Consider the following 23,016-nt stretch of genomic DNA (forward strand, 5'->3'; position numbering starts at 1 on the left):
ATGGACGAAGATGCACAGAACATTTAGCGAATCAGCTCAGAAAGAACTACGCAGCTTATTCATCATGAAAACGGTAAGATTGTTATATCCTATTTTATATAAACGTAAGAATTTTTCTAGAAAATAGCTAAACGGTAGCAGGTTCTGAAAATGTAACGAGAAAGATAAATGAATTATAATAGACTTCAATGTAACTTAGAGCATTAGCATTAATCTAAGCTATTACACAGCTATTATGTTGTGTAACAGGAAAAATTAATTTTGAATTTTATGTTCTGCAAGAAAGTGGTGACCACTTTACATTCAAATTATATGCATGTGAGCTTGCCACGCACACATACATACATAAATGTATTTATGTATGTAATATATATATATATACATATAATTAAATTATATATATATATATATATATATATATATATATATATATATGTGTGTGTGTGTGTGTGTGTGTGTGTGTGTGTGTGTGTGTGTATGTATAATAAATTTCGAATACGATAGAAATCATCCAATCATAAGGCATATTACGTGTGTCTTATGCCATTTTTTCTAAGTCATTATGAATGACCTGTGACAGTCAATATCTATGCCATTCCAAATGGCCTGATTGACGGTTTTCCTGGGCATAATTTATTTTTCGAAGAAGTGAAACAACTTGCGAGTCATCTGAATTCCCAAAACTAATTTCCTTTGTTCCCTTTGCAGATCGGCGTTGCCCTGTTGGCGTTGGTGGCCCTTTTTGCCCTGATGGAGGTCACTGGAGCCCTGCCAGCTCCTGAACCTAACCGACGCTTCTTCTTTGGACAAAGTCCCTATGGCTTCGGCGGCTACGGCTATAGACCCTTCGGATACGGCTTCGGCTACGGCGGATACGGCGGTGGCTTTGGAGGCTTTGGAGGTGGATTTGGAGGATATGGTGGTGGTTTCTTCGGTTGATGAACATCTTATCTTCCATGAAGAAACCGAAATTTAGAAAGTAAATGACCCCCATGAACGATGCTATATCAAAAACCTAATGATGAGATATTCAGTCGTTGTTATGAAAAGATGACTTATATTTTTCTAAAAATTACAATAAAATTGTCTACCTCTTAAAATAACTTTTAATACACTTTCCTTATTTCAATGCAAATAAAAATTGAATTCAGTTTTAAGTGTCTTGAAAAGTGTTGTAATTTAGGTAGTTTATATAAATGAATATTACTACTTCAGAGGCTTTATGTTGTTTCTGCCGATATAATAAAAACGAGAGGCTTTATATCTAAAAGACTCCAAAGCAGAGCGTTGCACAGTTTAGGTCTGAAATCATTCCTATTGTCAAGAGTATTTTGCACATAAAATGCATGATTGAAAATGGCATTCAGTTACCCAGTCTCCTCCTATAAGACTTAGACAGTCTGGATGGAAAGGACTTATATCAAGACTTTATTAACTTTAGAAAGCACCAGAAGAAAGTAGATTAGTCTTAATCAGCTTTTACAAATCCGTTTTGAATAAGAACAAAGGACTTTGTTTTGTTGTGAGACTCATATGCATGATGTTTTGATTAATCAGCAAAAAGTTCAGTCCGTTAGAAAGTGATTCAGTTAATGGACATGAAAACGTTCATGTGATCATTTTCTTTAAATCTTACAAAGGAATCTCGAAAACTATAATTATTCTTTAGGGTGATGGGTTCAGACCCTCGTTTGTTACTTTTGTCCTGCGATGTTCGTATTTTCTGTAGCCAGTTATTTTGTTTGTGTTTATTCCTTATCACTTTCTATCTTTCCCTTTACAGTGAATCATATTTATGAAATCACGGCATGCAAAATTTAAAATTATAGAAAACATGAACATAACAAGTAAAAACTACCAGAAGTTTCTTCGTCGCAATCGAGTTTTCTGTACAGCCACTACAGTGTACAATAAAGGCCACCGAAAATAGATATATCTTTCGGTGGTCTCGGTATAATGCTGTGTGAGCCTCGGCCTATGAAACTTTAACCACGGCCTGGTGGTGGCCTATCCTATATCGTTACCAGAAGCACGATTATGGGTAAATTCAACTTTAAATAAACTAAAAACTATTGAGGCTACAAGGCTGCAATTTGGGAAGTTTGGTGATTGGTGGGTGGATGATCAACATACCAATTTGCAGCCATCTAGACTTAGTAGTTTTTAAGCTCTGAGAGGGGACAGAAAAAGTGAGGGCAGAAAAAAGTGCGGACGGACAGACATAGCCGGCACAACAGTTTTCTCTTCAAAAAACTAAAAACTAAACAACCTGGTAGTTTTTCAGTAATGAAGAATTATCTGTGCTTTTCTTTTTACTAAGTTCTTGCAATTTCAGTCACAATATAGAGTCCAATCACAACCTGCCTCCATGTATGGACAAATTAATGAAATGATAAACTCTATTTAAGTTATGACAAATGTAATCATGGAAATAATCTGAAAGAAATGAGGCCCTGTAATATGGAAACCGAGGTCATTAAGAATCAGTAACATTATATCAAAATAACTGTGGGTAGCAAATGGGGGTCAGCATTCCCTTGTTTCATTCAGATGATGTAATTATCAGTTGCCATTCAAGGAACGTTATTCATCTTAGACACCTCATTTACGTGGTTTTACGCCCCGTGGTGACCAAATCATTTAGGTCTTGAGTTTAAATATCCTTGCTGAAGAGTACAGTCACAAGTATTTTCCATTACTTACCATTTTCTTGTTCTCTTGAGAAAGCGTATTGGAATTGGAATTGGAATATAGAATTTAGGCCAGAGGCCAAGCACTGAGACCTATGAGGTCATTCAGCGCTAGAAGGTAAAATGACAGAAATAAGCTTTCTATGACCTAAGGATAAAAGGCAGACTTTAAAGAAAAGAAATAACCTTTACATATAAGTTTATTGTTTAAAACCTTACCCATATAATCTTTGTAGGTCTCTCTTTGTACGTCAACAACAACAATATATATATATATATATATATATATATATATATATATATATATATATATATATATATATATATAGTGTATATATATATATATATATATATATATATATATATAATATATATATATCCGTTAACTCCACACACACATAGTGGACACGTAAATGTCTTTTATAACAATTTGACCTGAAGACAAAAAAGAGAATGCGTCCAGAAAATATCTAATGAAAATGATTGCCAAAATGAAATAAGGTATAAAACAATACCATCATTGAAAATATACCTCTTTTAACTCTACAGCTATTTGAACCTTAAAACCTGTTATCAGCAGGTTATTCCAACAGTCAAATATGTCGTCAGGACATTTACGTCTTCTTCGGTACGAATAGAGTAATGGAAAGGTCATGTGACTTTTATATAATTAACTTTTATATGTTAAAAACCCTTACTATAGGATGATAACTGTGGATTCAATTCTGAGTCTACTCTGTTTACTGGTGCGTAAGACGAATTATGAAATTCTGTTTTAAATGACTGAATATAAAACAGTCATTGGCAACTCATTTGTACTTGGAAAGGTATCAGGTTCAACTAATTCCATGGGCCAAGGGACGCCCGGAAACTCGGTGTGTATTATTCTCTTCATAATTCTCGACAACCCTTACGTAAAACTTAATCTCAGGACAAATCAAAGGTGAACTGACTTACTATTCATAGGTATTTCAGTTTACTACCATTTTCAACCACAATTTTCTGCTTCATAGAGTAGAGAGTCTATTTCTTTGAGTAACAGAAATGAATTATTTTAATGATATGCCGTTTTTTGTTGTTTTGTTCTGTTGCAAGGAAGAACTACTAAGTACGACTGTGTTTTGTCTATGAGGCCTCGTAAATTTCAGAAACATAAAGCTGCAAGATACTCCTCTGGAAAGAGATCATCTAATTTAAGAATTTATAAACGCTTATGAATATATATCTGGTTGAAAATATAGAGTAATATTTATAATCATGGGCACATGTGCATAACTTTCTGGATACTAGAATATATTTGGCAGTCATCAAATGCTCTTTTATTCAACTCATTTGTGTTGGAATATCATTGCCAATGAGTACGCAGAAACATTTTTCCCATTGCTTTAACATTTTCTTGTTCTCTTGAGAGATCTTTTAAAACACTTCATCTGTTCCTTGTTCTAGAAGTTTGATTTTTTAATTGGAATCTGTCATTACTGTTCTTAACACCTGACGCTGCGTATTGGAGGGCGTTTTTACCTTGCAATGTGCACTTGCTACATCATATCATATCTTCTTGATGACTAAATGATTTTCACATATCAACCCTCAGAGGGATTTTTTTCCTCATTATGTTGGTGTAATTTTGATTTGTAAGTTTCAAATTTAATTGCTTGCTAGTTTTTTATTTTTTTTTTCCTTATTTTGTACCAAAGTGGTGAAGTTCTCAGTTATTTCTGGCGTTTTACAGTTGAACCTCTATCCTGCAACGCGTTTTGACAGCAAAATATGCAAGGTATGATCTGAAACATATATCTTAATATCGTGAACAAAGCTATCTACCTTTTCTGTTGCCACACAGCACATGTTCATAGTACGCCTGTCTCTTGTGGACCAAGACCTCCCATATATCATAATAATTGTGAGTGTGATGACCTTGTTTTGTTATAAATCTTCTACATATTACTTCGTAATATTAGGTATGAATTTTATTATCTTCAGCAGTTATGAACTTTGTTTAATTATTTTTAATAATGTGTTTAACAAAATCCCACTTTACAAAGAAGATTCCAAAGTGTTTTGGAATCTACTGCCAACCAATGTTAATTAATTTAACACATGTGACAAGACATTTGAAACTGAGTTTTACTTCAGTTTACACCACAGGAAGAGGAATAAAATATCGAAAGTTTTTTTTAAGAAGAATAAAATTTATTATAATTTATAGAAAAAATAAAATCTCATCTTTACATTTACACAAATCTGTCAGTCTTTATATTTTCGAACATTGAACAATTCATGGAGGTCATTGACGTTCTAACTTCCGGTATCTTCATGGAAGATAAGATGTTTATCAACCGAAGAATCCACCACCATATCCACCAAATCCACCTCCAAAACCTCCAAAACCGCCGCCGTATCCGCCGTAGCCAAAACCGTATCCGAAGGGTCTGTAGCCGTAACCGCCGAAGCCATAGGGACTTTGTCCAAAGAAGTGGCGTCGGTTAGGTTCAGGTGCCGGCAGGGCTCCAGTGACCTCCATCAGGGCAAAAAGGGCCACCAACACCAACAGGGCAACGCTGATCTGCAAAGGGAATCAAGGGAATTACTTTGCTATATTTCAGTTAGACGCTTTAGTAAGTTTATTGTACTTTACTTGTGAATGAGAATGAATAAGGATAATATAGAGTAAACTACTAACCACCGTAAATATCTTGAATAGTTACAAGTAGAAATTACAAGTCATATGACTGATAAATAAAAAGGAAAATAGATTTTGATTTACTACAAGTTTTATGGGATGTTGGGATGGCTGTTTATTTGTATATTTACAAGTAACTTACTATTTGTATATACATGGCATTCATACATATCAATCTGTTATTCGTTTATTCACCGAGTATCTTAGAATTTATGTTTTAAAATCATACAATTCCTTATTTTATACTTACAGTCTTCATGGTGAATAGGAGATGTGCTTCTTCCTTGGCTGATTCTGGAAGTGTATGTCAGTGTGCCTTGCAACCGTCTATTTATAGGAGGCTTGTTTCAGAGTGGAGAGTTGCCAGCGAACTATTTTGAAACTTGGGTTGTCAAGCGATCTACGTAGAAGGCCTTGAAGGACGTTCACAACTAATATCGACAATTGTCATCAAATGCAATTATTAGCCAAATTATTCCTCAGTCTATTGGCACGATAATTATAAATACAATAATTATCTCCTTCGTAAATCTGTAGATTAGGAAGTTTTCTTGGCGTAATCAAGGGAAGAACGGGGTAAAACCCGTCCAAAACGCCCCTGCGAGGTTTAGCAACGTCCATCGCAGCTCCCTCCCCTCTACCTCCCATGAGAGAGAATTTTTTTTAAACGACTGATACTGTTAGTTTATGACTCAAAGGAAGTCTGGGGCATCGGAACTTTGATGGAGTTTCCAGGTCCATACCTCCCCGGTGTGTTGCAAAAATATAGACAAAGAAGAAAATAACTACTTTCGGGATTTTGAGTGTGTATGTGCGGTGGGCAGGTTTAACTTAACTAAAATAGAAGTGTTCAGATCATAAAATCACGACGTTTTGTGCATATTTTGTAAACGAAATTATATATATCAAAGTGCTTTTGTTTGGCAAATGAAGTGCTAATTTAGAAGAATGTAGGTAGAAAAAGAGGAGTGTTGTAGGAGAGGGAGAAAGAGGAAAAAGGAAGTGGAATGCTTAAAAAATAATTAATAACGAGCAAATGTGTCAAGAAAGAAAGAAGAAGCAATCTGAGAGGCACCGAGAGGATCATTAGGCTTTATAATATTTCATATTATAAAGTATCTCAGGATAAGTATGAAACTCTTCGGATTTTTCACAACTTCTTTGACTTGGTAGAATCTATCTTCTATATAACCCCTCCCCCTTCTCTCTTCCAACCCCTCCCCTCCCCCTCGCCCTCCCCCTTCTGGAGCACATGATCAAATTTTAATTTATCTTTGTCCACCCCCTCCCCTTCCCTCTTCCATCCCCTTCCCCTCCCGCTTACCCCTCCACTTCTGGAGCACACGATCTAGAGCTAATTTAACTGTTATCGCCCCTCCCCTCCCTTTTCCCTCCCCCTCCCTTTTCCCTCCCCTCCCTTCCCTCTTCCATCTCCCTTCCCCTCCCCTCCCCTCCCCTTTCTGTGCAAGCAATCAAATGTTAATTTAGCCATGTCTTCCACCTTCCCTTCCCTCTTCTCTCCCCTCCCTATCCCTACCATCCCCTCCCTTCTCCTTCTCTCCCTTACCCCTTCCCTCCCCTTTCCCTCCCCTGCCCTTTCCTCCTCCACCACTCCCCTCCTCTTTCCCGTCAATCTTCCCATTTTCCTCCCCACTTCCCCTCTCCTCTTTTCTCCTCACCTTCCCTCTCCCTCATCTTCCATCTTCCTCTACCTCCCCCTTCCCTTCCTCTCCCCCTCCCCTTCGCCCTTCCATCCCCTTCCCTCTTCTATCTCCCTCCCTTCCCCCACCCACTCCCCTTCCCCTTCCATTCTCTTCCCCCTTCGATCTCCCTCCCCTTCCTCTCCCCTTCCCCCCGAAAACGGATATCAGATCTGTTAACTACAATCATAAATCGGTTACAATTTCCGTTAAAACTAAAAAGTATAAAAGAAGAAATTATGAAATTTTTTTCTATAGACATGCTTTTATTAAAATGCACTAAAAAGTAAAAAATAATTTTTTGAGACACACCAGGATTTTCTTACAATTAATCATGAAAACAAAAATAAAAGCTTGGTTCTCTAATAAGGAAGGCAATGCTTCGAGAAAAGAAATAATTTTTTTATTTCTTAAAGCATTTCCTTCAATATTAGGGGTCCACGCTTTTATCAATGTAGACATGATTAATTGTACGGAAATCCTGGTGTGTCACAAAAAATTATTTTTTACTTTTTAGTGCATTTTAATAAAAGCATGTCTATAAAATTTTCTTTATATTGTTTTTTATACATTTTCTTGTTCTCTTGAGGGGTCTTTTAACCCACTGTAATTTGGAAGCGAAGTTGCTGGGAGTGACATCAGGATAAGGTCTCTCGAGATACTTCATCTGTTCTCTGTTCTCGAAGTCTGAATTTTTCATTGGAATCTCTCATTACTGTTCTCCAACATGTGACGCGTGGTAGTGGAGGGTGTTTTTCCCTTGCACTTTGCAATTGCTGCATCATATCATATCCCTCTTGGTGGCTAAAGGGTTTTCACATATCAGCCGTCAGTGGGATTTTTTTTTTTTTATTAAGTTGGTGTAATTTTGATTGTGAATTTCAAATTTTATTATTTGCTAATTTTTTTTTTATCTTTAAAACTTTAACTTATTTTGTTACTAAGTGTTTAAGCTGTCAGTTATTTCTGGCGATTTGGAGTTGAAACCTGACCCTGCAACGTATTTTAACAGCACAAATGTGGAAGGTATGATCTGAAACATATATCCGTGAGAGAAGGCGCCTTTCTTAATTTCATCAACAAAGCTACCTGCCTTTTCTGTTGCCACACAGCACATGTTCCTAGTACGCCTGTTTATTGTGGACCAAGGCCTCCCAAATATCATAAAAATTGTGAGTGTGATGACCTTCTTTTATGTTATAAACCTATTTATTACTTCGTAATAAGTAAATGAAATTTATGTAATAGTTTTTAATAAAGTGTTTAACACAATCCCACTTGAAAAAGAATCTGGTGCCAACAAATGCTAAATATTTGACAAGACATTTGAAGTAGCTTTACTTCAGTTTACAACACAGGAAAAAGAATAAAATATTGAAAGCTTTTTTAAGGAAAAGAAAATTTATTATAATTTATAGAAAAATAAACTCTCATCTTTTCATTTGAATAAATGGGACAGACTTAATATTTTCGAACATTGAACAATTCATGGAGGTGATTGGCGTTCTAACTTAGGGGTATCTTCATGGAAAATAAGGTGTTTATCAACCGAAGAAACCACCACCATATCCACCAAATCCACCTCCAAAACCTCCAAAACCACCGCCGTATCCGCCGTAGCCAAAGCCGTATCCGAAGGGTCTATAGCCGTATCCGCCAAAACCATAGGGACTCTGTCCAAAGAAGTGGCGTCGGTTAGGTTCAGGTGCTGGCAGGGCTCCAGTGACCTCCATCAGGGCAAAAAGGGCCACCAACATCAAGAGGGCAACGCTGATCTGCAAGGGGAATCAAGGGAATTAATTTGCTAAATTTCAGTTAGATCCATTAGTTAGTTGTTTGTACTTTAATTGTGAATAAAAATGAATAAGGGTAATATAGAGTAAAACCACTAACCAACGTAAATATCATGAATAGCTACAAATAGAAATTACGAGTTATAAGATCGACATATAAAAAGGAAAATAGATCTTAATTTACTACAGTTATATGGATCAAGATGGTTGATTATTTATATATTTACAAGTAACATTATTTGTATATGCATTGCATTCATATATATCAAACTATTATTCATTTATCCACCGAGTATCTTAGAATTTTTGTCTTTAAATGATAAAATTCCTTATTTTATACTTACAGTCTTCATGGTGAATATGAGGTGTGGTTCTTCCTTAGCTTATTCTGGAAGTGTATGTCAGTGTGCCTTGCGACCTTCCTTTTATAGGAGGCTCGTTCCAGAGCAGAGAGTTGCCATCGATCTATTTTGAAACTGGGTTGTCAAGCGATATGCGTAAAGACCTTGAAAGACGCTCACAACTAATATCGGCAATTGTCATCAAATGCAATTATTAACTATATTATTCTTCTGGTCTATTGACACTATAATTACAAATACAATAATCATCTCCTCGGTAAATGTATTCATTAGCAAAGCTCTTAGCGTAATCGAGGGAAGAGCGGCGTAAAACCCGTTGCAAAACTTCCCTGCAAGTTTTAGCAACGTCCATCACGGCTCCCTCCCCCTCTACCTCTCGTGAGAGAGAATCTTCTTTTTAGGCACCCAGTACTGTTAGCCTCTGACTCAACGGATTTCTGGGGGCACCGGAATTTGATGGGGTTTCCAGGTCCAAACTTCCTGGTATGTTGCAGAAATATAGCAAAGAAGAAAATAACCACTTTCGAATTATGAGAGCGTATGTGCGGTGGGAAAGTTTAACTTAACTAAAATAGAAGTGTTCAGATCATAAAATCACGATGCTTTGTGTATATTTTGTAAACGAAATTATATATATAAAAGTGCATTTGTTTGGTAAATGGAATGCTAATTTAGAAGAATGTAGGTAGACAAAAAGGAATGTTGTAAGAAAGGGAGAAGCAGGGAAAAGGAATTGGAATGTTTAAAAAATAATTAATAATGAGCAAATATTTCAAAATGAAAGAAGATGCAAACTGAGAGGCACCGAGAGGATCATTAGGCTTCATAATATTTCATATTTTCATCGAATGCAGATAATAAAATAAAAGCAGAATTTGACGATGCAGAGATTACTTATTTCAATGTGAATATCTGCAAAGCTTGTTGAAGCTACTATGGACAATCAAAGGGAGGTTGGTAATAAAAAGAAAACATTACAAATGGAACAATTGGTACGAGTGGGAATGTACTGTCTTTATTTGATAATAAGGTAATCAATGACGCTATTAAGCGGAAACATGTAAAAGGCGATCTTTTGTAACAAGTAGAAGGTGAAGGAAAATATTCTAAGAATGCACGGTCTTAATGTTGATTTAAATGCTTAAAATTGTGTGGAAGTGATTGCTCAAGCTGTGCAGACAAATGACAGAAGAGTTTATAGGGGATGATTTGTACTGGGATAAGACGATAAACATTAAGTTGATGAAAGAATGCAAAGGTGATTGGAGGATTAGCTCTGTATAAAGGTGTGTCTAAGACTGAAACATCTTTGATGCATTTACGGATGAACGGAATTACTTGAAAATTTAGAAAGGGAGAGTAATAAATATTGGCAACTCAGGATATAGCCTGTATAAGGAGCTTTCTATGACCTGAGGATAAATGGTAGACTTTGGTAGACTTTAAAGAAAAGAAATAATATATACATATTTTTTCAGTAGCAAATGTATACTGTAAGTTTATTGTTTAATATCTTATCCAGATAATCAGTGTAGGTCTCTTTTAGCGTCAACAAAAAATTCTAAAGCTTAACTGCGCAGGTTGTGGATATGAAATGTCTTTTTATAACACATTGGTCTAAAGACAAAAATATCGAAAATTTCTGATGAAATGAGTGACACAATGAAATAAAGTATAAAACAATACAATCATTGGAAATATACATCTTTTAATTTAGTAGCTATTTGGACCTTAAAACCTATAACCAGTAGGTTATTCCAACAGCCAAATATGTCCTCAGAACATTTAGGTCTTCTTCGGTACAAACAGAGTAATGGAAAATCATGTGACTTTTGTATCATTTACTGTTATATATTCAAACCCTTTCTATAGCATGATAACTGTGGATTCCTTTCTAAGTCTACTATGTTTACTGGTGCGTAAGACGAAATATGAAATTTTATTTTAAATGATTGAATAAAAAGCAGTCACTGGCACCTCATTTGTACGTTAAAAGGTATAGGGTTCCACTATTTCCACAGGCCAAGAGACGCCCTGCAACTTGGTACGTGTTACTTACTTTATAATTCTCGACAACCCTTACAGAAAACCTCATCTCAGGAGAAATCAAAGGTGAACTGACCTGCTATTCTGGTAAGTTCATAGGTATTTCAGCTTAATAGCTTTTTCAAACACCGTTTTCTACTTCATAAAGTGAAGATTCTGTGAATTATTTTAATGATATTCCGTTTTTTGTTGTTTTGTTTTGTTGCAAGCTAGAACTGCTGAGTTACGATCGTGTTTTTAATGAAACAGAAAGCTATCAGATACTCTCCTGGAAAGAGATAATCTAATTTAAGAATTTATAAACGCTTATGAATATACATCTAAATAAAACTATAGATTAATAATTGTAATCATAGGCACATGTACATAACTTTCTGGATACTAGAGCATATTTAGCAGTCGTTAAATTCTTTTATTCAACTTATTTGTGTTGGAATATCATAGCCGATGAGAACACTCAAAAGTATTTTCCATTGCATTTTATATGCTTATATTTAACTTGATTTCTGCGTCTGTCTGTCTGTCTATACCCAAATCTTGTAACTCAATTTTCGACCTGTTCCTTCGTCCGATGGACTTGAAATTTTGCATTGTTACTCAATCAAGATGACAGTGCAACCTTAGATGATCAGTAGGTTAGCAGTGACCTCTAGTGACCCTACAGTGACCTCTCCCGTCATCTAAGGATTTGTATGAAACTCTTCTGATTTTTCACAACTTTTTTTTGACTCGGCAGAATCTATCTTCTATATAACCCCTCCCCTTCCCTCTTCCATCCCCTTCCACTTCGCCTCCCAAGCTCACGATCAAGTGCTAATTTAGCTTTGTCCTCCACTCCCCTTCCCTCTTCCATCCCCTTCCTCCTCCCCTCCCCCTCCCCCTTCCGGAGCATGCGATCAAACGTTAATTTAGCTGTGTCCTCCTAATCCTCTTCCCTCTTCCATTCCCTCCCTTTCCCTCTTCCATCCCCTTCGCCTCCCGCTTCCCCCTCCCACTTCTGGAGCACATGATCAAGTGTTATTTAGCTGTGTCCTCCCCCTCCCCTTTCCTCTTCGCTCTCCCTCCCCCTTCCCTCTTCCATCCACTTCCCCCACCCATCCTCCTCCCTCCTTCCAAAGCACACGGTCAAGTGTTAATTTAGCTTGTCCTCCCCCTTCCCTTCCTTCCCTCTTCCTCCCCTTCCCACTTCAAGAGCATACGATCAAGTGTTAATTACCTGTGTCCTGCCCCCTCCCTTTCCCTCCTCCACCCCCCTCTTCCCCCTTCCCTTCAAGAGCTACCGATCAAGTGTTAATTCTGTTCGGTGCCTCCCCTCCCCCTCCCCCTTCTTGAGCCTCGCCTCCCCCTTTTGATGCAACGATCAAGTGTAACGTTCGGCTGTGTCCTCCCCCTCCCCTTTCATCTTCCTCCCCCCCCCTTCCCCTTCCATCCACTTCCTCCACCCCTACCCCTCCCCTCCCTCCTTTCAAAGCACACGGTCAGTGTTAGTTTAGCTGTCCTCCCCTCCTTTTCCCTCCTCCACCCCCTCACCTTCCCTCTTCCATCCCCTCTCCCTCCCTCCCCTTTTTACACGATCAAGTGTTAATTTAACTGTGTCCTCCTTCCCCTTCCCTTCCCTCCTCCCCACCTACCCATCAGTCCTTTCCCTTCCCTTCCTTACCCTTTCCCCTTCCCTTTCCCTCCCCTGCCCCTTCCTCCTCCACCTCCTCCTTCTCTTTCCCCTCCATCTTCCCATTTTCCTCTCCTCCTCCTTCCCCTCTCCCTCTTTTGTCCATCTCCCTTCCCTCCCCTCCCCTTCCCCTTCCCTCCATCTCTCCTTCCCCTTCCCCTCCTTCCCTTGCCCCATTCCTTCCCCTCCCCACCCCTTCCGAAAGAAAATCCTCTTCCCTCTTCCATCCACATTCCCCCTCCCTATCCTCTTCCCCTCACCTTCCTGCTCCCCCTCCCCCTTCTCTCGTCTCTCCCTTCCCCCTTTCCCCTTCCTTCACCCTCCCCCGTAAACGGATAATATAAGATTTGCTAACTACAATCATAAATCGGTTACAATTTCTGTCAAAACTAAAAAAGTATAAAATAAAAAAAATATGACAATTTTTTTACAGACATGCTTTTATTAAAATGCACTAAAAAGTAAAACATAATTTTTTGAGACACACTAGGATTTTCTTGCAATTAATCATATCTACAAAAATAAAAGCTTGGACCCCTAACATTGAAGGAAATGCTACGAGAAAAGAAATAGATTTTCTTTTATTTCTTAAAGGATATCCATCCATGTTTGGGCCCCACGGTTTTATTTTTGTAGACATGATTAATTGTACGAAAATCCTGGTGTGTCTCAAAAAATTATTTTTTACTTTTTAGTGCATTTTAATAAAAGCATGTAAAAAAAAATTTGTAAATATATTTCTTATATTGAGAGATCTTTTAACCCACTGTCATTTGGAAGAGAAGTTGCTGGGAGTAACATCAGGAAAAGGTCTCTCGAGATACTTCATCTGTTCTCTGTTCTCGAAGTTTGAATTTTTAATTGGAATCTGTCATTACTGTTTTCCACCACGTGACGCGAGGTAGTGGAGGGTGTTTTTCCCTTGCACTGTGCAATTGCTGCATCATATCATATCTCTCTTGGTGAGTAAAAGGTTTTCAGGGGTTTTTGTTTTTCTTTCTCTCAGTAAGTTGGCGTAATTTTGATGGCAAATTTCAAATTTAATTGTTTGCTAGATTTTGGTTTTCTTACGTTAAAGTTTGAACTTATTTTGTTGAAAAGTGCTTAAGCTCTCAGTTATTTCTGGCGATTTGCAGTTGAAACTCGACCCTGCAACGTATTTTGACAGCAAAATGTGCAAGGTATGATCTGAAACATATATCCGTAAGTGAAGACGCCTTTCTTATATTTCGTCAACAAAGCTACCTACCTTTTCTGTTGCCACATAGCACATGTTCCTAGTATGTACGCCTGTTTATCGTGGACCAAGACCTCCCATATATCATAAAAATTGTGAGTGTGATGACCTTGTTTTATGTTATAAACCTTCTATTTATTACTTCGCAATATTGGCTACTGTGTTTATGGTATCTTTAGCAAGTTTGAACTTTATTTTACTCCGGATTACATCACAGGAAGTGGAATAAAATATCAAAAGATTTTTAAGGAAAACTAAATTTATTATAATTTATAGAAAAATAAACTCTCATCTTTTCATTTGCATAAATCGGTCAGTCTTAATATTTTCGAACATTGAACAATTCATGGAGGTCATTGACGTTCTAATTTCCGGTATCTTCATGGAAGAAAAGATGTTTATCAACCGAAGAATCCACCACCATATCCACCAAATCCACCTCCAAAACCTCCAAAACCACCGCCGTATCCGCCATAGCCAAAGCCGTATCCGAAGGGTCTATAGCCGTAACCGCCGAAGCCATAGGGACTTTGTCCAAAGAAGTGGCGTCGGTTAGGTTCAGGTGCTGGCAGGGCTCCAGTGACCTCCATCAGGGCAAAAAGGGCCACCAACGCCAACAGGGCAACGCTGATCTGCGAAGGGAATCAAGGGAATTAATTTGCCAAATTTCAGTTAGATGCTTTAGTTAGTTCACTGAACTTCACCTGTGAATGGTAAATATCATGAATAGTTACAAATAGAAATTACAAGTTATTTGAGCGACATATAAAAAGGAAAATAGATCTTAATATACTACAGTTTTATGGAATGTCGGGTTGCTTGTTTATATATACATTTACAAGTAACATATTATTCATGTATGCATTGCATTCATATATATCAAACTATTATTCGTTTATTCACTGAGTATCTTAGAAGTTATGTCTTAAATGATAAAATTCCTTATTTTTATACTTACAGTTTTCATGGTGAACAGGAGATCTGCTTCTTTCTTAGCTGACTCTGAATGTGTGTGTCAGTGTGCCTTGCGACCTTCCATTTATAGGAGGCTCGTTCCAGAGAGTAGAGTTGCCAACGATCTATTTTGAAACTGGATTGTCAAGCGATCTGCGTAGAAAGCCTTGAAAGACGTTTGAATCTTATATCGACAATTGTCATTAAATGCAATTATTGACCATATTATTATTCTGACTTAATGGCACGACTGTTACAACTATGATAATTATCTTTTCGGTAAATCAAATGATTAGGAAAAATTCTTAGCGAAACCGAGGGAAGAACGGGGTAAAACCCGTTGCATAACTTCCTAGCAAGTTTTAGCAATGTCTATCGCAGCTCCCTCCCCCTCTGCCTCCCATATGGTGGAGTCTTCTTTTTTGTCGACCGATACTCTAAGCCTGAGTCAACAAATGGCCGGGGGCATCGGAACTTTGATGGGGTTTCCAGGTTCATACCTCGCCTGAATGTTGCAAGAATACAGGTAAACAAGACGATACTTCCTTTAAGGATTTTTAGGTTTTTGTTGGGGACAGGTAAAAACTAAAAAAAAAACGGAGATCTTCGTTTCAGAATGGTGGATGTTTTGACACTTTTTTCCCGAAGAGGAAGTATACTAACGTGAATTTGCTTTGTGAATGGAATGACAATTTAGAAGTTTGTAGAAAGAAGAACATGAATTTTGGGAATAGATAGAGAAAGGTAAATCAGAATTAGAGTTATTTAACAAAAACTTCAAGGACATCAAGGAAGATATAAGCATTATGAAAAAAATGTGTTTATGTGTTTGACAAAAGTAAAGAAGATGCAATTGGAACTAGAGGCACTTCGATGATGAAGAGATATCGTACTATTTCATATTCTTATGAGAGAGAGAGAGAGAGAGAGAGAGAGAGAGAGAGAGAGTCCTTGCTCGTACATTCATTCATATGATTTTAAAAGTGCAAGGCTGATTTGGCAGAAAAAAAAATCAGTATCATTCGAAAGTGAACCTGAGATTCATGTTTCGTTTGGTTTGTTCTTTTTAACCCAATTAAAATTCACTGGAGTTGAACTATATATCGCAAACAGAATTTTATTATTGTTATCGGACTTTAATATGATAAAATATCTCGTATAAATCTTATCTTTTGCTCGATGAATAGGATACGTTGTTTCCTGGTTGATTCTAGAAAACTGTTCAAGTTCGTCCATTGTGACCTTCTATTCCTACGAGACCCGGCTCCTCAGGGAGAGTTGCCGACCATCTCTATTCTGAACCTTATTAAAAAACGATGAAAAACGCTCAAATAGCTCTTTTCCCTTTATTCATATTAATTCCACTTTACTTGTCATTATGATCATTACTAATACTATGATTTTTCGTCTCAAAGACACTGATGTTGATGAAGACCTTCGGCCGTACCGATGACGACATCGGGTAATACCCGACGATGAACTGTCCCTCAAGGTCAAACAAACGTTGCTGGTTCTTCCTCACATTCCTTCCTCATGATTACTGCTCTTACAAGGTTTTTCTTCCGTTTGGCAGCGATTCGTACCAGCTCATAACGCCTGACCGCACAAGATCTTGGTCACCCTAAGTAACATTTTTGTGCTTCTTTCTCATAACTGTAGACACCTACATTCATGTACAATATATGTATGTATATATATATATATATATATATATATATATATATATATATATATATATATATTTATATATATATATGTGTGTGTGTGTGTGTGTGTGTGTGTACATACATGCATCGTAAATATGTACATACATGTATGTATATTATATAGACTACGTGAGTGTGTGCACTTGTGAAGGTGTAAGGGATTTATGGCTAAGGTCTAACATTTTTATGACCACTGATTTCACTAATTATACTATACTTTCTTTTCTGTTGTTCTAGGGAGCAATGAACGATTTCTCGAAAATAAATATTTCCATTTTTGTATGTATCTTGTTGCGTCATCTTGCTTGTATATGACAGGGCATCGAGATCAATCAGTATCAGAGGCAGAAGCGCCATGTTGCTCTTCAAGAATAAAAGCAAACTTTAAATTTCCATCTGCCTGACCTTTTATGATCCCATTTCTTCAAGTCCCATTCTTATTCCCAACTAGCCATACAGCATCAGCTCGTGGCTAAAATAAAGGTTACCTAAATAACTATTAAGTGAAATTCTAAGGAAGGAAATATTTCTTCTAATAACGTAAATGAAGAACCCTTTTCTTGCCTCTGTTAACAGGAGATTCATTTTCCATTAATTATAACATGCCATAGTATTTTTTTCGTCTCAATACATTAGTTTTAGAGCAGGAAATAAAGCCACAAAAAACTGACCGTTTCCTGTTTATAATGTGGCCCAAAAAATAGTGTGGTCAGTAATGCGGAGCTTACTTGAACCTTGGGAATTCAAACTATAAGAAAGAGTGGAACTTGTCAGTCAAGTTTATGGAATTTTAATGTAATCTTTCAACTCTGGATGTGTATATGTATATATGTATATATATATATATATATATATATATATATATATATATATATATATATATATATATATATTTTAGATGAATAATGCTATTTGCCATATAAATCTTTCACACTGTTTATTTTCAAAGAAATGAACAGCATTAAATAATTACATATAATGATCTACAAAACATAGTATTCAAAATAATATATTAATCCTAAAAAATATAATATAGCCCATAGGATACCCTCTACATCACAAGATTTTTTTTTAGATGAATAATGCTATTCTGCACTTGGAATAAATCTTTCAGTTGAAGCACTGTTTATTTTCTAAAGAAATGCAGTATTCAGCATTAAATAAAATTACAGTAGTAATGATCTCACAAAACAGTTTTAGTTATTCAAAATAATCCCCATTTAGATTAATCCTAGTGTCAAAAACGACGTTGGTAATAATCCATCTCATTTGGGATACACTCCCCATAAAGGAGGATCTTTCGAAGACAATTCTCACAAGATTGGGATGAAAATAGATAATCAAAGACAAATGATTAAAGAAGGCACTTATTTTAATGGAATTATAAAGGCAAAACAAGTCCCAGAAAAAAGGATTTATCTGTCTATCGGAATCATCTCTGGCAGTTGCCCCTTCTTTTCAATGTGAATTAAGCTAAAAATGCAAGCACGTGATCATAATAAGCAAGCAAATTTTCTTTTAAAATTCAGCTTATCAGATGTTTTTATAAAACATTTCCTTCGCTTGCTTACCACTCGTTTTAGTTTTTCCAAAGAAAACGTTGGTAAGTACTTTATCTATCTCGCATTTTTCTTTACACTCTATCTGTCGTCCCACTTATAAACCCGATGGATCTTTCGTAAATTTTTCTTTCCACAAATTTATCTGTAATTTAAGGAGGATATCTTTCAAAGACAAAGTGATTAAGAACGACACTTTTTTTAATGGAAATATGTCCGTCCGCAAAACTTTCAACACTTAATCTGTCCGACGATTTTGCTTTCCTTTTTTTCGCAAGTCATCTCTGCCTTTGCCCTTTCTGTTTCAATGTGAATGACAGCTCATTTCTTTCAATCTGTATGCAACTTTTTCTTTGCTATCCGCAATCTGTCCGTCCGCACTTTTTCTTTCTAAACATTTAACATATCACACTTTTTCTTTAATATTTTTCTATCCGCACTTTTTCTTTCTCACTTTATCTTCGTCCGCACTTTTTCTTTACTTTAACTTCTCGCACTTTTTCTTTTAGTTTTCTGCAAAAGAAAACTTTTTCTTTGACTTTATCTGTCCGTCCGCACTTTTTCTTTCACTTTATCTGTTCTTTTTCTGTCCGCTCTTTATCTGCCTTCATATCTTAAAACTACTGAGGACTAGAGGGCTGCAAATTGGTACGTTGATCATCCACCCTCAATCATCAAACATCCCAAATTGCAGTCCTCTGGCCTCAGTAATTTTTATTTTATTTAGGATTAAAGTTAGCCATGATCGTGTGTCTGGCAACGCTATAGGACAGACCACCACCGGGCTGTGGCTGAAAGTTTCATGCGCCGCGGCTCATATAGCATTATACCGAGACCACCGAAAGAGATCTATTTTCAGTGTCCTTGATTTTACGCTGTACAGAAAACTCGATTGCGCGGAATAAACTTCGGCGCATTTTTCACTTGTTTTTAGTAGACTATCAAAATTGCCATTAAACTTCAAATAATTGTTTTCCTGCTTTCTTCAAATGCCAAAGCATCTTACCGACCGTCCATAATTTTCATGGATGCACATTGTTATCCGTACGAGACACACTCGTATTCCAGATCCCCGAGTATTTACATATTTTGTTGCTTACCAGTGCTTTTGCAACATTGATACTAGGAAAAGGCAACCTGTGCCCAAGGTTATCTGCTGCTGACTCACCCAATAAAATCTTAGACTTAGAAGCAAAGTCTCTTGGGGACAGAATGTAAAGGCACAAATACTGGATTGCTATGAATTGTTGCCAAATCTTGCAGGGCAGGTTCCAGGCGGGTTTTACCCAGTTCTCAGAATTGTTACGCAAAGAATTTTTCAAGTGCAGTAAATACATCGAAAAGCACATAAAGATAAGGATGTGTAGTAATCATTTTCACGTGGAAAGTGGAATGTAACATTCGAATATAACAATCGATATCAATCCCGAAAGCTTTTAAAATCTGTCTACATAAAAGATTTCTTCCCATTAAGATTTCAAAATAGACGTCTTTGGCAACTCTTCGGAAAGGAACTCGCCTTGCATAAATACCAGCTCGCGATGGACGAAGATACACAGAACATTTAGCGAATCAGCTCAGAAAGAACTACGCAGCCTATTCATCATGAAAACGGTAAGATTGTTATTTGATATTTTATATAAACGTGAGAATTTTTCTAGAAAATAGCTAAAACAGTAGCAGGTTCTGAAAATGTAACGAGAAAGATAAATGAATTATAATAGACTTCAATGTAAGCTATTAGAGCATTAGCATTAAATCTAAGTGGTGACTATTTATACATTTATTAAAAGCTATTATGCTGTGTAACAGAATTTATATATATATATATATATATATATATTATATATATAAAAATCAATTTGAATTTTATATTCTGCAAGAAAGTGGTGACCACTTTACATTTAGATAACATGCATGTGAGACATACATACATACATACATACATAAATGTATTTATGTATGTATGAATATATATATATACATTTATATATATATATATATATATATATATATATATATATATATATATATATATATATATATATATATATATATATATATATATATAATAGATTTCGAATACGATAAAAATCATCCAATCATAAGACATATTATGTGTGCCTTATGCCATTTTTTCTAAGCCATTATCAATGACCTGTAACAGTCGATATCTATGCCACTCCAAATGGCCTGATTGACGGTTTTCCTGAGCATAATTTATTTTCGAAGAAGTCAAACAACTTGAGAGTCATCTGAATTTCCAAAATTAATTTCCTTTATCCCTTTGCAGATCAGCGTTGCCCTGTTGGTGTTGGTGGCCCTTTTTGCCCTGATGGAGGTCACTGGAGCCCTGCCAGCACCTGAACCTAACCGACGCTTCTTCTTTGGACAAAGTCCCTATGGCTTCGGTGGCTACGGCTATAGACCCTTCGGATACGGCTTTGGCTACGGCGGATACGGCGGTGGCTTTGGAGGCTTTGGAGGTGGATTTGGTGGATATGGTGGTGGTTTCTTCGGTTGATAAACATCTTATCTTCCATGAAGAAACCGGAAATTAGAAAGTAAATGACCCCCATGAACGATGCTGTATAAAAAAACCTAATGATGAGATATTCAGTCGTTGTTATGAAAAGATGACTTATATTTTCCTAAAAATTACAATAAAATTGTGTACCTGTTAAAATAACTTTTAATACACTTTCCTTCTTTTAATGCAAATAAAAATTGAATTCAGCTTTAAGTGTCTTGAAAAGTGTTGCAATTTAGGTAGTTTATATAAATGAATATTACTACTTCAGAGGCTTTGTGTTGTTTTTGCCGATATAAGAAAGACGAGAGGCTTTATAATGTAAATGATTCCAAAGCTGAGCTATGCACAGTTTAAGTCTGAAATCATTCCTGTTGTCAAGGGTATTTTACATATAAAATTTATGATTGAAAATGGCATTCAGTTACCCCTTCTCCTCCTATAAGACTTAGACAGTCTGGATGGAAAGGACTTATATCAAGACTTCATTAACTTTATAAAGCACTAGAAGAAAGTAGATTGGTCTTAATCAGCTTTTACAAATCCGTTTTGAATAAGAACAATGGACTTTGTTTTGTTGTCAGACGCATATGCATGATATTTTGAGTAATCAGCAACAAGTTCAGTCCGTTAGAAAGTGATTCGGTTAATGGACATGAAGACTTTCATGTGATCATTTTCTTTAACTCTTTCAAAGGAATCTCGAAAACTATAACTATTCATTAGAGTGATGGGTTCAGACCCTCGTTCGTTACTTTTGTCCTGCGATGTTCGTATTTTCTGTAGCCAGTTATTTTGTTTGCGTTTATTCCTTATCACTTTCTATCTTTCCCTGTACAGTGAATCATATTTATGAAATCACGACATGCAAAATCTTATTATAGAAAACATGACATAACAAGTAAAACTGTACCGAAGTGTCTTCGTCGCAATCGAGATTTCTATACAGCCACTACAGTGTACAATCAAGGCCACCGAAAATAGATATATCTTTCGGTGGTCTCGGTATAATGCTGTATGAGCCTCGGCCAGTGAAACTTTAACCACGGCCTGGTGGTGGCCTATCCTATATCGTTGCCAGAAGCACGATTATGGGTAAATTCAACCTTAAATAAACTAAAAACTATTGAGGCTAGAGGACTGCAATTTGGGAAGTTTGGTGATTGGAAGGTGGATGATCAACATGCCAATTTACAGCCCTCTAAACTCAGTAGTTTTTAAGATCTGAGGGGGGACAGCAAAAGTGCTGACAGAAAAAATTGCGGACGGACAGACAAAGCCGGCACAGTTTTAGTTTTCTGTTCAGACAACTAGAGACTAAAGAACCTGCTAGTTTTTCAGTAATGAATAATTATCGGTGCTTTTCTTTTTACTAAGTTCTTGCAATTTCAATCACAATATAGAGTCCAATCACACCCTGCCTCCATGTATGGACAAATTAATGAAATGATAAACCCTATTTAAATTATGACAAATGTAATCACGGAAATAATCCGAAAGAAATGAGGCCCTGGAATATGGAAACAGTGGTCATGAAGAATCAATAACATTATTTTTTATATAAAATAATTGTGGGTAGCATATGGTGGTCAGCATTCCCTTGTTTCATTCAATTGATGTAATTTTCAGTTGCCATTCAAGGAACGTTATTCATCTTAGACACCTCATTTAAGTGGTTTTACGCCCCGTGGTGACCAAATCATTTAGGTCTTGAGTTTTAATATCCTTGCTGAAAAACACAGTAATAAGTGTCTTCTATACATTAACCATTTTCTTGTTCTCTTGAGAAAGTCTATTGGAATTGGAATTGGAATATAGAATTTATGCCAGAGACCAAGTGCTGGGACCTATGAGGTCATTCAGCGCTGAAAGGGAAAATGTGACAATAAGAAAGTTTGAAAGGTGTAACAGGAGGAAAACCTCGCAGTTGCACTGTGAGACAATTGTTAGGAGAGGGTGGACAATCAGATGGAAGAAATAGAATATGAACGGAGGTGCAGTAAAAGGAGAGAGAAAGTCTATTAATCCATATCATCTGGAAGCAAAAGCTGCCTGGACTAACAGCAGGAAAACGTTTCTCGCTCGCG

The 23,016-nt window shown here is 36.5% G+C and overlaps 5 protein-coding genes across 7 annotated transcripts in view; 1 reads left to right on the top strand and 4 right to left on the bottom strand.

Annotated features, from left to right (window-relative positions):
• Positions 1–23,016, bottom strand: part of LOC136845321 (keratin-associated protein 19-8-like) — a 44,410-nt gene that overhangs the window by 16,157 nt on the left and 5,237 nt on the right. The gene's annotated exons all lie outside the window — the stretch shown is intronic.
• On the top strand, positions 19–21,100 carry LOC136845325 (neuropeptide-like protein 33). Of its 3 annotated transcripts, none has more exons than XM_067115547.1 (2): positions 19–73; positions 20,693–21,100. In XM_067115547.1, the coding sequence occupies exons 1-2, from the start codon at positions 65–67 to the stop codon at positions 20,921–20,923; spliced, it is 240 nt and encodes a 79-aa protein (XP_066971648.1). In that variant the 5' UTR covers positions 19–64; the 3' UTR covers positions 20,924–21,100. The 3 variants fall into 3 exon arrangements, with proteins under 3 accessions (XP_066971648.1, XP_066971647.1, XP_066971646.1); XM_067115546.1 differs by lacking the exon at positions 20,693–21,100 and adding an exon at positions 709–1,108; XM_067115545.1 differs by lacking the exon at positions 19–73 and adding an exon at positions 19,905–20,013 and having other exon boundaries at positions 20,693–21,098.
• LOC136844694 (keratin-associated protein 19-8-like) lies at positions 4,897–5,711 on the bottom strand. The gene is made up of 2 exons (XM_067113940.1): positions 5,624–5,711; positions 4,897–5,256 (listed from the first exon to the last, which is right to left on the bottom strand). The coding sequence occupies exons 1-2, from the start codon at positions 5,630–5,632 to the stop codon at positions 5,026–5,028; spliced, it is 240 nt and encodes a 79-aa protein (XP_066970041.1). The 5' UTR covers positions 5,633–5,711; the 3' UTR covers positions 4,897–5,025.
• Positions 8,455–9,259, bottom strand: LOC136844695 (keratin-associated protein 19-8-like). Its single transcript, XM_067113941.1, has 2 exons — positions 9,211–9,259; positions 8,455–8,848 (listed from the first exon to the last, which is right to left on the bottom strand). The coding sequence occupies exons 1-2, from the start codon at positions 9,217–9,219 to the stop codon at positions 8,618–8,620; spliced, it is 240 nt and encodes a 79-aa protein (XP_066970042.1). The 5' UTR covers positions 9,220–9,259; the 3' UTR covers positions 8,455–8,617.
• LOC136845324 (keratin-associated protein 19-8-like) lies at positions 14,422–15,188 on the bottom strand. The gene is made up of 2 exons (XM_067115544.1): positions 15,139–15,188; positions 14,422–14,812 (listed from the first exon to the last, which is right to left on the bottom strand). The coding sequence occupies exons 1-2, from the start codon at positions 15,145–15,147 to the stop codon at positions 14,582–14,584; spliced, it is 240 nt and encodes a 79-aa protein (XP_066971645.1). The 5' UTR covers positions 15,148–15,188; the 3' UTR covers positions 14,422–14,581.

Source organism: Macrobrachium rosenbergii, chromosome 13 (genome assembly GCF_040412425.1).
Source record: "Macrobrachium rosenbergii isolate ZJJX-2024 chromosome 13, ASM4041242v1, whole genome shotgun sequence".
NCBI classification, from domain to species: Eukaryota; Metazoa; Arthropoda; class Malacostraca; order Decapoda; family Palaemonidae; genus Macrobrachium; species Macrobrachium rosenbergii.